Genomic DNA, 10297 nt, shown 5'->3' on the forward strand with positions numbered 1-10297 from the left:
GCAAGGCTGCGTTTAAGCTTATTGTATGAATATAGGTAGACGTGAAAATTGTAGGGCCCGGGTACCGCTGCTTGTGCGACTCCAAGCCGTGCCTTGCAGCTTTTGCCACACTAGCGACAATACTGCAGTAATAAATACTTAGTACTAATTAGGCTGTGTTTTATACACATATCTACCAGGAGGAAAATGGCGAGCGTTATGGCGCGTAAAAGCAGTTTGGCTCAAGCGGCCATCGAGCGGAAGCCGGTGCTGCTGCGGCCTCAATTGAATGTGCCACGTATGTCTGGTATCACTGCATTGCCGATGGAGCGTCGGCCGCTGCCTGTGGCGCCTTCTCCATCGGCGAAGCCCGAGCTGCCCGCGCGCTCGGCGCTGGTTTGCCATGCAGCCGCAGCGAGTGTACCTCTGCCCAACTCAGGTAAGTTGGGTTAAGAAATGCGGCATTCTCTGCATCACCTGGCCTGCACATTCTTGAAATTGGGCTACTTTGCTTGCAGACTCCGCTCCTCAGCCGAACGTCCTGCTGGCCAAAATTCGCGCCATCATGTTCTTCGCCTGGAGCTTCCTGCTGTCGCTGCCGCTGTTTGTGACGATGATGGTCATGGCGCCGCTCGTGCTGGCGTTCGACAAGTACCGGTGCGTGCTGAAGTGGCTGCTGCACCGGGGAATGCCGTGGCCTTGGCGGCAGGGGTCTCGGTCAATCTCAAGCCGGGGTTGACCATCTGCAAGACAGGCTTTGGGCTTTGAGCTTTGGGCTTTGGGGAATGTGCACGCCTGGACCATGCACCGGGGGAATGCACTGAGGGGTGGGGTGTTGGGGTGCTGGGTCGGGAAGGAGTCAGGGGTGGGTAGGCAGCCACCCAGGCAGGCAGGTGCTGATGTGGCCGTTGGGTTGCAGGGAGCTGCACTCAGGGCAAGGGAAGGGCGTACAATGTGCGTTGGAATCCCAAAGAGCGTGGAGGCGTGGGCACCGCCACGCAGGCATCCGCCCTCCACATGCACAGTGCGCACACCCCTGCCGCCAGTACCTCCCCGCCCCTGCCGCACGCCTTGCCACCACCTCCCCTCCCCGCCCCTGCCACCCACCTCACCACCACCGCCCTCCCCGCCCCTGCCACCCACCCCACCACCACCTCCCCTCCCCGCCCCTGCCACCCGCCTCACCACCACCTCCCGTCCCCGCCCCTGCCACCCACCCCACCACCACCTCCCCTCCACGCAGGCGTCTGGCGCAGCACTTTGTGAACAACCTGTGGGCGTGCGCCTCCACGGCGCCCTTCTACAAAGTCACGGTGAGGGCCGCGTGCAAAGAGTCAGTCAGTTGGCAACATGCGGAAACGACGTCAAGTTGGCATGGGTGCTCCGTACTCGGTGTGCGGTGCGGGAGTGTGGGTGACTGGGTGTTGACTACCGTGGCGGCTAGCGAGGCGCCGTGACGCTGCATGAGGGCGGTGGATGGTGAGAGCTAGGAGAGCGAAGAGCTATGGCGTGGCGTGGCGTGGCGTGGCGTGGCGTGGCGGCCAAGCCGCGTACCGACCAGGCGGCGTCACCGTGTGGTGACCGCTGCAAGTTTGGGGCTGCCCCGAGCGATGCATGGCCCGTGGGCCTTCTGATGTGGGTGCCGGGCTGACGTCAGCATGTGCCGCCCGTGGGGTGTGTGTGCGCCGGGCGGGGGCAGGGGCTGTGGCGTGTGGGGTGGCGAGGGTTGATTGAGACAAGGGAAGGTGCAGATACCTGTTCACGCGGGGCGTGCATGGGTGTGGGTATGGCAGAAACGAGTCAGTCAAGCGCACGCCGCGGCACCGTGCCTGCTTTGGCACAACGGGCATGAGGCTCGCTCCCCCTGAGAGGACACGGCGCCTGGCCCCGGCCCTGGTCGTGGCTACGTGCTGGGTGGCGCCCGTGTGCGGCGTGGCGTGTGATGGGCTGCGTGCGGTGATTGGATGATGGGATGTGAGGCGATTGCATGTCGATGTGCCAGAGGCGTGTGTGCCAAACGTATGCGTGTGTTGTGTGCGTGTGTGTGGGTGTGCCCATCCACCTGCCTGCCTCATCTCCGCCGCCACCGCCGCCACGCCGCCGCCACCACAGATCATTGGCCGTGAGAACCTGCCGCCGCCCGACAAGCCGGTGGTGTACGTGGCCAACCACCAGAGCTTCCTGGTGAGAGCGAGGGAGTGAGGGAGTGAGGGTGAGGGGTTGAGGGTGAGGGGGGCCAGGAGCAGGAGCAGGAGCGGCGGGGGGGGGGCGTTGACGGAGGAGCTGGAGGGAGGAGGAGCAGGGGAGGGCGAAGGAGGAGGAGGCGATGGAAAGAGATGTAGGGGGCCGTGGGCGGGCCGTACAGGGGCACGGGGTGTGGGGCGCGGGGTATGGGAGGTGTCGTGGACAGGTCTGAGGGACGGCGTCCAGGAGACCGCCGAGGGTCGGGCGGGGAGGAGCGTTCTCGCACCCTGCTGCCCCCCGCCCAGCCATTCCCACTTGCACATGCCAACACACATGCCCGCGCGCGCTTTGTTTCCCTAGGCCTCCACACGTGCTCGCCACTCACCCACTCGCCACCCACTCTCGCCCCCACTCACCACCTGGCGCAGGACATCTACTCGCTGTTCCACCTGCAGCGGCCCTTCAAGTTCATCAGCAAGACATCCAACTTCCTCATCCCCATCATCGGCTGGAGCATGTTCCTCACAGGTAAAGGCGCGCACGTGTGGCCCCTACCCCCTGCCTCTGCCCCCTGCCTCCGGCACACTGGGGCACAACCGGGCTGGGCGGGCAGGAGCGAACAGTACGGCACAGATGTCAGGACGGAGTGGGGAGTGCGTGGGCCGTTGGGCGCGGGGTGAGTGTAAGGGGCGATCGCATGACACTCTGTCGCAGCTGCAGCGCCTGAGCCCAGGACTCGCACACGCCTGCTCGCTCCCCCACTTCCCCACCAACCACCCGGGGCGCCTCCGCAAACGTCCAACACCACAGGATGCCGGCCCCCCCCCCACACAGTTTCTCCTTGCAGCGCGACTGTTTCCTTACGGGATTGGTTCAAAGTTAATCTCCCACACACAATGTATGACACGTGTTCTCTGTATGTGCTGCCGCTGCCGCTGCTACTGCTGCTACTGCTGCCGCCGCCGCCTCCTCCCCCTCCAGGCCACGTGATGATAAACCGTGTGGACCGGCGCTCTCAGCTCAAGTGCCTGCAGCAGTGCCGCGACCTGCTGGCGGAGGGCGCGCCCGTGCTGTTCTTCCCTGAGGGTGAGGGGGGCGGGAAGGAGGGAAGGGAGCTGCAAGGTTAACACATTGAGAACAGGATATCAGCAGGGGAAGGGGGGATGGGAAACGGAGGCGGGAACGGGGAAAGGGGTTGGGAGGGGGTGGGAGGGGGTGGGAGGGGGTGGAAGGGAGGGACGGGAATGACGGAGGCCAGATGGAGGGGCACAGCGTGGGGGCACGGGTGTATGAGACGCCATGCACTCGGGCGGGTGTGCATGGCTGCACACATCGGCGCTGCTACTCCAGCTGCGGCAACCACGTCGACTACACTCCACCATGCCCGCACCCACACCGCACCCGCGCTCCCCCCCCACCACCCGCACACACACACACACACACACACACACACACACACACACACAGGCACTCGCAGCCTGGACTGCAAGATGGCGGGCTTCAAGAAGGGCGCCTTCAGTGTGGCGGCCAAGGCGGGCGTTGAGGTGGTGCCCATCACACTGCTGGGGACAGGTGGGTGTGTGAGTGGGTGGGGTGGGTGGGGGGGGGGTGAGGGTGGGTGGGTGTACCGGTATGTGTCGGTGTGGATATGTGGGTGGGTGTGGGTGTGCTTGTATCTGTGGGTGTGAGCGGGTGGGTGCGTGGGTGTGGGTATGACCTCCGGAGTCTCCCTGAGACGGTGGGAGGGACATTGGGGTTGGGGACTTGTTGTAGGGACGCTGTGGTTACCGCAATCGGGCCAAGCGTCTGTGAGATTGGGGACGTATGTGTATGGCACGCGTGTTCAGGGTGGCTGACCAGGCGGTGCGCTGCCTGCTTCGTTCCCGCCCACCAGCCGGGTGGGGACGGGGTACAACCGGCAGCAACCCGCCGGGAGGCGCCACCTTCCACTCATGCGGCACCAGCCTCTCAACCCACCCACACCTCTGCCCACCATCCCACCCCTCCCACCCACTCCACCCAGCCCTCCCACCCAGCCCATGCACCCCATCCACCCATCCCATCCCACCCCACCCCACCCCATAACGATTGCTGTTCCCCAAGATCGTCTACCGTCTACCACTTTCTTGACTAACCATGAATGCACCCGCCCCCCCCCCCGTCGCGCAGGCTCGCTCATGCCCAGCGGCAAGGAGTCCCAGCTGCGGCCGGGCCAGGTGACCATCGTGGTGCACAAGGCGCTGCCGCCCAACAAGAACGCCGACCAGCTCTGCGACGCGGCGCGGCAGGCGGTGGCAAGCTCGCTGCCGCCCGAGCTGGTGGGCAGCGCCACAGAGATGGCGCCGGATGAGCAGTAGAGCGGCGGAGGGCGAGGAGGAGGAGGAGGAGGAGCGGGAGGGGGGGGGAGGGGGGGGGGGTGGCGGGAGTCTGAGCGGTAGAGAGGGGAGGAGCGGCGGGAGGTCGAGTGGTTGAGGGGGGAGGTGGAGGAGGAGCGGGAGGGGGGGGTGGCGGGTGTGGGTCGGGTAGTTTGTTCTAATCACAAAGAGGACGCGTGTGTGACGGGGGATTGGAGTTTTGAAGGTGGAGATTCGGATGGGGCGGGGTGGGGCAGATTCGGATATGAATCTGGGGTTGGATCTGGAGCCGGGGTTGGGGTTTGGTGGGGGAGCTAGAGCCAGGACCGGACAGGCGCTGAGGATGGGGGCTTGCCGTAGCTGCGTTGGCCAGCGACCGTGGAATGAGAAGAGATAGGGACGGATTACATGAGACAAAGAAAGCTGTGGGGAAGGAGCCTTGACGCATGATGGGTGGCTGCGGCAGTGCGGCTTAGCCACAATGGGAGCCAGGTGTGTGTGCATTGTGTCTGGATGTAACCGGACGATGCGGACGATGCGGGTTGAGCATGGCCGGGGGCATGGCCGGGCCGCCGGGGACATAGGGGTTTGATGACACGGCAGTACGGCATGGAATTGGGGCATGGATCCGGGGCATGGATCCGGGGCACCGCGGGCTTGGACCGGACTACGTCGTAGTGGCGTGGTGGGCCGAATATGTGTGTAGGCAGCAACATAGGAAGCGGACCCCGCGGCCTGTGCGTGTCAGTGTGTCAGCATGTGGCCTAGCCACCGCGCGGCGCAGCGCACCGCGGCGTGGCCCTGGGCAGACTGCCGCGGCGCCATGTCAGCACGTGCACGCATGCACACGGGCGGGCTGGGCCGGGCTCAGCCGTGAGCGCGATGGAAGGGCAGCGCGCCAGCTCCGGGAAGGGGGCGGTTCGTTAAGAAGGGGGAGCGCACGGTAGGTCACTGCAGCAATGCACTCAGGAGGCAGGGCCAGGACTGCGGGGGAATGCAGACCTGTGTGAGGCTGCAACAACAGCGTAACCGGCAGTCGGCCTAACCGGCTGGAGGTAAGGGAAGTGCAGGAGGAACAAGAGAGGCGGAGGACCGAGGGTTCCACTGCATCACCTGGACCCTGTTAGCGAAGTGTTTGCTAGTGAATGCGAATGCAAGACGCCGTCGCGAGCTCCAGGCTAGCAACAAACATCACGAAAGAAGTTAGTGTCAGCGGCAATGCGGTTACTTGTTACCTTCGAGACGAGACACCGGTGCGCGCTCCACGCTGCTCCGCATTCGGCACGCCAAACGGAGTCCGAGTGACCCTGGAATGGGGTGTTGCACGAGATGAGGAGGGGGGGCTTAAAGCGAGTAGAGTGCTGTGGCGGTCCCTCTCCGGGTGCACGGCCTGATGAGTGTGTGTGTGTGTGTGTGTGTGTGTGTGTGTGTGTGTGCGTGTGCGTGTGCGTGTGTTTGTGTGTGTGAACCCAAAACTGCCATCCCGTCGCGAGCTGGCTCATCAGGAGAGCTCTTCAATCGAGATGGCGCAGCGGAAGCGTGCGGGGCTCATAACCCCGAGGTCCCAGGATCGAAACCTGGTCTCGATACAACGAACTGTAAGCCATGCAATGCTGTGTGAAGAAGTGCACGAAGTGTGTGTGAACCCCACAACTGCTGAAAGCATGATCCACCCAGCTGATCGATCGCGTTGGTCGCTCAAGCATCTTTAATAACGATGCCGGCTGTCCCAGGGGCCAGGGGCATGGCGGCACACCGGCTTTTGCCAATGGCACAGACGGAGTTCGTACGCTGGCGCTGTCTGAATTTGCACCCGCACAGGGCCTCATCTCATGTGCAAGTGCATACGCCTGTACCCGTATTGCCCTTTTGATGGAAGACGTGTCGTGATATCCCGCGTGCTGACGTGCTGGTTGATCCCTTGTGTTCCCTGTTGGTACTGGGGCATAGAGGGTCCTGACTCCTGAGTGCGATGGGGCAAGGTGAGGGGCAGGGTGGCTACGTGGCGTAGTCCATAGTGTGCATGTATTCCCAGACCCCAACATTCAATCTGCAGCGTCAACCCGTCAAGGCATGCCACTGAGCGGTCCTGAGTGACCCTCTGCGCGGACGGCAGGCGGGGGGGGGGGGGGGGCGGGGGGGCAGTTGTGAGTTTGTGACGATGGCACGGCTGTGACATGATGGGGACATAGCGAAGTGCTTTCGAAACGCGAACGCGAATGTGCGAAATGCAGGCGTGTAAGCCGGTCTTCACTGGTTTAAGGGATTACCATTCCCAACCTGCCAGCCAGCATGGCAGCACAAACCACGGTCAAGTTGCTTACTCCCTGCCTCGCACAAAACCACGCATATGCGTCATGTTGGGGTACCTGCCTACCTGGGTCCCGGCCAAGTGGCAACAGAGGAGCAAGACGGCCGCTCAGCAATGTCCTCGTTAGTTGCCTTGATCACCAAGCTCACCAAGCCTAGGACTCCCACACAGTCGCACTGTCGCAGCGTGGCCATTATGCCACAGGCGTGGAGTACTCCCCTCAGGCCTCAGCTCTGCCCCTTCCACGTGTCTCTAGGAGCGAGTCCACGGGTCCCAGCAGGGGAGGGGGGTATGCAACTCGGCCTGGATTCAGCCCGGGCTGCATGGCACCCGGCCAAAAGGTGTTCGGACCCCCCAGCGCCTCCCCTGGGTCCCAGGGTGCCTCACGCCCTCACGGGCCCCAGGGGCTCCGCCACACCCCATGCAGCAGGCTACAGCAGCATTGGCACTGCTCACTGACACAACACACGCACCCTGGCACTCGCCTCATCAAGCAGCAGCCAGCAAAAATCATGGCTACTGTCGATTGACCTTTCCTGTACCGTACCGTACGTCATTGCTTCCCGCCTGCACGGATTGCAGACCGGTGCCTGTTCCCACCCAACCCCGAGCTCAGAAGCAGGATGCCAGATTAGGGTGGTGTTGAAAAACACCGATTTTTTGATAGATCAGCATCGCCTCGACGGCCGGCCGCACAGGGCCTTCACACCACGAAGCCAGGCACGGAGACCACACTCTCCAGCCAGCCGTGCTCGGCCACGGCCTTTGCCTCACGCACCGCCAGCTGCATGGCCTGCAGGCGGACCTGCCATTCCACCTCCCACTGGCCGGCCTCCTGCAGGTCCCACACAGCCTGGGTCTCAAGCTCGCACACCGTCTGAGCCAGGTACTCGAGCACCAGATCAGATCCAATCTGGGTCATGTCGAAACGACAGCTCAGTGCCTGCTGTAGGCGGTCCGTGGCCCGAGCCTTCAGAGCCTGAATGGTGTCCCAGGCCTGCTGCACGCCGGCCCAGTGCTTCGTGAATGTCTGGAACATCAGGCGGTATGCGCCAGAGCCAGCGGGCTTGTACGCGGCAATCTCGTCGGCGGAGTGGTCGATGATGACCAGGGGGCAGCCGCTCGCGTGCAGGCAGGAGCAAATGGTGAAGTCGAGGGCGTCGGTGTCGGAACCGTCGAGGGCGTCGGGCTTCGGGCAGGTGAGGTTGGTGTCGCAGGTCAGGGCGGTGACAGCAGGCTTCAGGGAGCCATCAGCCAGCGAGCCCAGAGGAGTCTCAGCAGCGCACAGCAGTTTGGGCTTGGGCTCGTTGTCAGCAGCAGGCGGAACGCCGTCGCGGTCGGCGATGTGCATGTCCATCTTGTCGCCGATAGAAGACGCCGGGCTTGAGGGCCGGTCATCCTCGGAGACCTAGAGTCGCCAAGAATAGAGAACAGCTCGTTACGCCCCGTTTCATGCGTTGACCGGCAGCATCCCTTTTCAGCATGCGCTCAGCACTCGCCCAACAAGCGTCTAAACAAACCACAACAGCCCGCACTACTCACAAGTCGGTCCTCGCAGTCAGAATCCTCATGCCCAGGGCACTTGGACACAGCGCAAACGCAGAGCGCCATCACCAGAGTAAGCATGCCGCCCTCCAGGACGGACAGCGCAACCGCGGACTGCGCCAGGACGGCCACAGCCAGCGAGAACTGGAGCAGGGGAATCAGAATGCTAAGGAGCTCCATCTTAGCTCAAAGCAAACAGAACGTGGCTGTACAGGAAACCGGCGGGGCGGGCAGCTGGGGTACCGCTGAGCGCAATTGGTGTAAGAAGCAGTAAAAAGGCAGAGGGCTCTAGTTGCACAGCACTGGTGAATGGGTGTACATGCAGGGGGCTATGGAGGGATGGGCTTTTATAGCAGGCGGGCGGCAGGGGGGCCAGGCTGAGCCGGGAAAGTCAGCGCAAGGCAGGCGGTTGTTTGACCCAACCGCGGCTCACCTGTGCCAAAAGCCCAAAACGCGACCAACGCACAGCGCCGCCTCCAGACCCCAACGCCGCACAAACTAATTGTATTTCAGTATTCTGTACCCAAAACGCGCGGCGCTTACCCACATCCCGCTAGCTCGCACAGGCCGGTGGCCCACATCGCGAGGCCTCCGCCGCACACGCAGGCCCCACCACGCCCCCTCCACCGCCGCACCCACCTCCTGCACCAGCTCGAGCCGATGCGCCGTGCCGCCCTCTGCCCCCAGCGCGCCTCCGTTCCTCTCCCGCACGCCCGCTCCTGCACAGCTAATGCTGAGCTTCTCGGCATAGGAGTCCCCTGCAATGCGGTGCACATGTGGGTAGGACCAAGAAGTGTAAACGGCGACCACAGCTGTTACCACACGTGCGTCCATGTACCCGGCTGCGGGTTGGCTGCGCACACGGCGCATGCCTCCGCCCGCCATCCCTGTTCTACTAGCCTCTGCGTGCCCGAGCCTGCACCGGACATTCCAGTCGCTGCTCAATGTGCATTCACCTGCTTGCCACAACACCAAGCGCTCTGGCACCTACCTGCCCCCTGCTGCATGCCACCGCGCACAGCTGCTGTGGGCAGTCAGCCTGGCCCGTACCGCCCTCACGCCTCCTGCCGCGCCAATGCAGCCAGGCCGGGCCACCCGCACTACTGTACTGTTGTTCGCTTGGGCCATGCGGTCTGAAAGGGACAGGAGCGGGGTTGAGGGTGGGTTCAGGGTGGGTGCGCGGGGGTAGGGTGTGTGTGCATAGCCAGAGACAAGGCGAAGCCGGGGCAGGGAGTCATGCACAGCTGGCGACGGCACGCGCTTTGACGCGGCTCACTTACTACGTCTAGCCCTGCGCGCCTCTCTACCTCCTGTCCGTCGCTGCTGGCCTGCGCAGTGCTCACCTTCCGACTCCTCCGCGGCCCCTTCGCCTTCTGGACCTGTGCCAGGCCGCATCGCCTGAAGCAGCGCCGCACGCACGCGCCCGCCCGCGACGCCGCCGCCTGCAGCCCTCATCTTGAACACTCAGTCCCGCGCCAGTGCTTGTGGAGCCGCCTGATGCGGTGGAGCGGCTGCCTGTGCAGCCGCTGGGGTGCCGCCGGCGGGGGGCAGCACGCAGGCCTCAGCGGCCGGCGCTGACAGCGCGGCTGAGCCCGAGGGCGCGCGCGACACCGCCATCTGGGCCAACGCCGCGTGCAGTCCTGACCGGCGGCGGTGGCTTGCACCCTGACGCCGCCGGCTTGATACTGTAATGCTGTTACTGCCGCTGTCACGCGTGCTGCCACTAGTGCTGTTGCTAATGCTGTTGTTACTGCTGATGAGGCGGCGCCGATGCTGTTGCCGCCGGCCGCAACGCCCACCGCCGTCCCCGCCTGCGGCTCCTCCGGGGCCCTCCGTGACGGCGGCGCTGCTTGCGAGACGTGGCTGAGGAGTCCACTCGCACCCACCTCCTGCACATCGCATCACACACTGGGCACCGTCAGTC

General features: G+C 64.0%; 3 protein-coding genes across 3 annotated transcripts; 1 reads left to right on the forward strand and 2 right to left on the reverse strand.

Annotated features, from left to right (window-relative positions):
* The first annotated feature begins 52 nt into the window (after nt 1-52).
* On the forward strand, nt 53-5874 carry CHLRE_09g398289v5 (uncharacterized protein). Its single transcript, XM_043065883.1, has 8 exons — nt 53-418; nt 498-636; nt 1223-1292; nt 2092-2163; nt 2592-2691; nt 3145-3249; nt 3631-3735; nt 4333-5874. The coding sequence occupies exons 1-8, from the start codon at nt 199-201 to the stop codon at nt 4518-4520; spliced, it is 999 nt and encodes a 332-aa protein (XP_042921325.1). The 5' UTR covers nt 53-198; the 3' UTR covers nt 4521-5874.
* Nucleotides 5875-6776: 902 nt separating this feature from the next.
* Nucleotides 6777-8632, reverse strand: CHLRE_09g398326v5 (uncharacterized protein). The gene is made up of 2 exons (XM_043065884.1): nt 8371-8632; nt 6777-8236 (listed from the first exon to the last, which is right to left on the reverse strand). Exons 1-2 carry the CDS (start codon nt 8551-8553, stop codon nt 7532-7534), a joined length of 888 nt encoding a protein of 295 aa, XP_042921326.1. The 5' UTR covers nt 8554-8632; the 3' UTR covers nt 6777-7531.
* Nucleotides 8633-8716: 84 nt separating this feature from the next.
* CHLRE_09g398363v5 (uncharacterized protein) lies at nt 8717-10092 on the reverse strand. The gene is made up of 3 exons (XM_043065886.1): nt 9717-10092; nt 9365-9506; nt 8717-9131 (listed from the first exon to the last, which is right to left on the reverse strand). The coding sequence occupies exons 1-3, from the start codon at nt 9826-9828 to the stop codon at nt 9101-9103; spliced, it is 285 nt and encodes a 94-aa protein (XP_042921327.1). The 5' UTR covers nt 9829-10092; the 3' UTR covers nt 8717-9100.
* Nucleotides 10093-10297: the final 205 nt, after the last annotated feature.

Source organism: Chlamydomonas reinhardtii, chromosome 9, assembly GCF_000002595.2.
Source record: "Chlamydomonas reinhardtii strain CC-503 cw92 mt+ chromosome 9, whole genome shotgun sequence".
In the NCBI taxonomy this organism is placed as follows: Eukaryota; Viridiplantae; Chlorophyta; class Chlorophyceae; order Chlamydomonadales; family Chlamydomonadaceae; genus Chlamydomonas; species Chlamydomonas reinhardtii.

What these genes read in the sequence shown, in the direction of transcription:
- CHLRE_09g398289v5 (XM_043065883.1), top strand. Translation starts at nt 199, where the DNA reads ATGGCGCGTAAAAGCAGTTTGGCTCAAGCGGCCATCGAGCGGAAGCCG. An exon ending in CGCCCTTCTACAAAGTCACG is followed by an intron (nt 1,293 to 2,091) that starts GTGAGGGCCGCG and finishes CCGCCACCACAG; the next exon opens with ATCATTGGCCGTGAGAACCT. An exon ending in CATCACACTGCTGGGGACAG is followed by an intron (nt 3,736 to 4,332) that starts GTGGGTGTGTGA and finishes CCCGTCGCGCAG; the next exon opens with GCTCGCTCATGCCCAGCGGC.
- CHLRE_09g398326v5 (XM_043065884.1), bottom strand. Translation starts at nt 8,553, where the DNA reads ATGGAGCTCCTTAGCATTCTGATTCCCCTGCTCCAGTTCTCGCTGGCT. An exon ending in CTGACTGCGAGGACCGACTT is followed by an intron (nt 8,237 to 8,370) that starts GTGAGTAGTGCG and finishes TGGCGACTCTAG; the next exon opens with GTCTCCGAGGATGACCGGCC.
- CHLRE_09g398363v5 (XM_043065886.1), bottom strand. Translation starts at nt 9,828, where the DNA reads ATGAGGGCTGCAGGCGGCGGCGTCGCGGGCGGGCGCGTGCGTGCGGCG. An exon ending in GGCCGCGGAGGAGTCGGAAG is followed by an intron (nt 9,507 to 9,716) that starts GTGAGCACTGCG and finishes TGTCCCTTTCAG; the next exon opens with ACCGCATGGCCCAAGCGAAC. An exon ending in TGGCATGCAGCAGGGGGCAG is followed by an intron (nt 9,132 to 9,364) that starts GTAGGTGCCAGA and finishes ACCGCATTGCAG; the next exon opens with GGGACTCCTATGCCGAGAAG.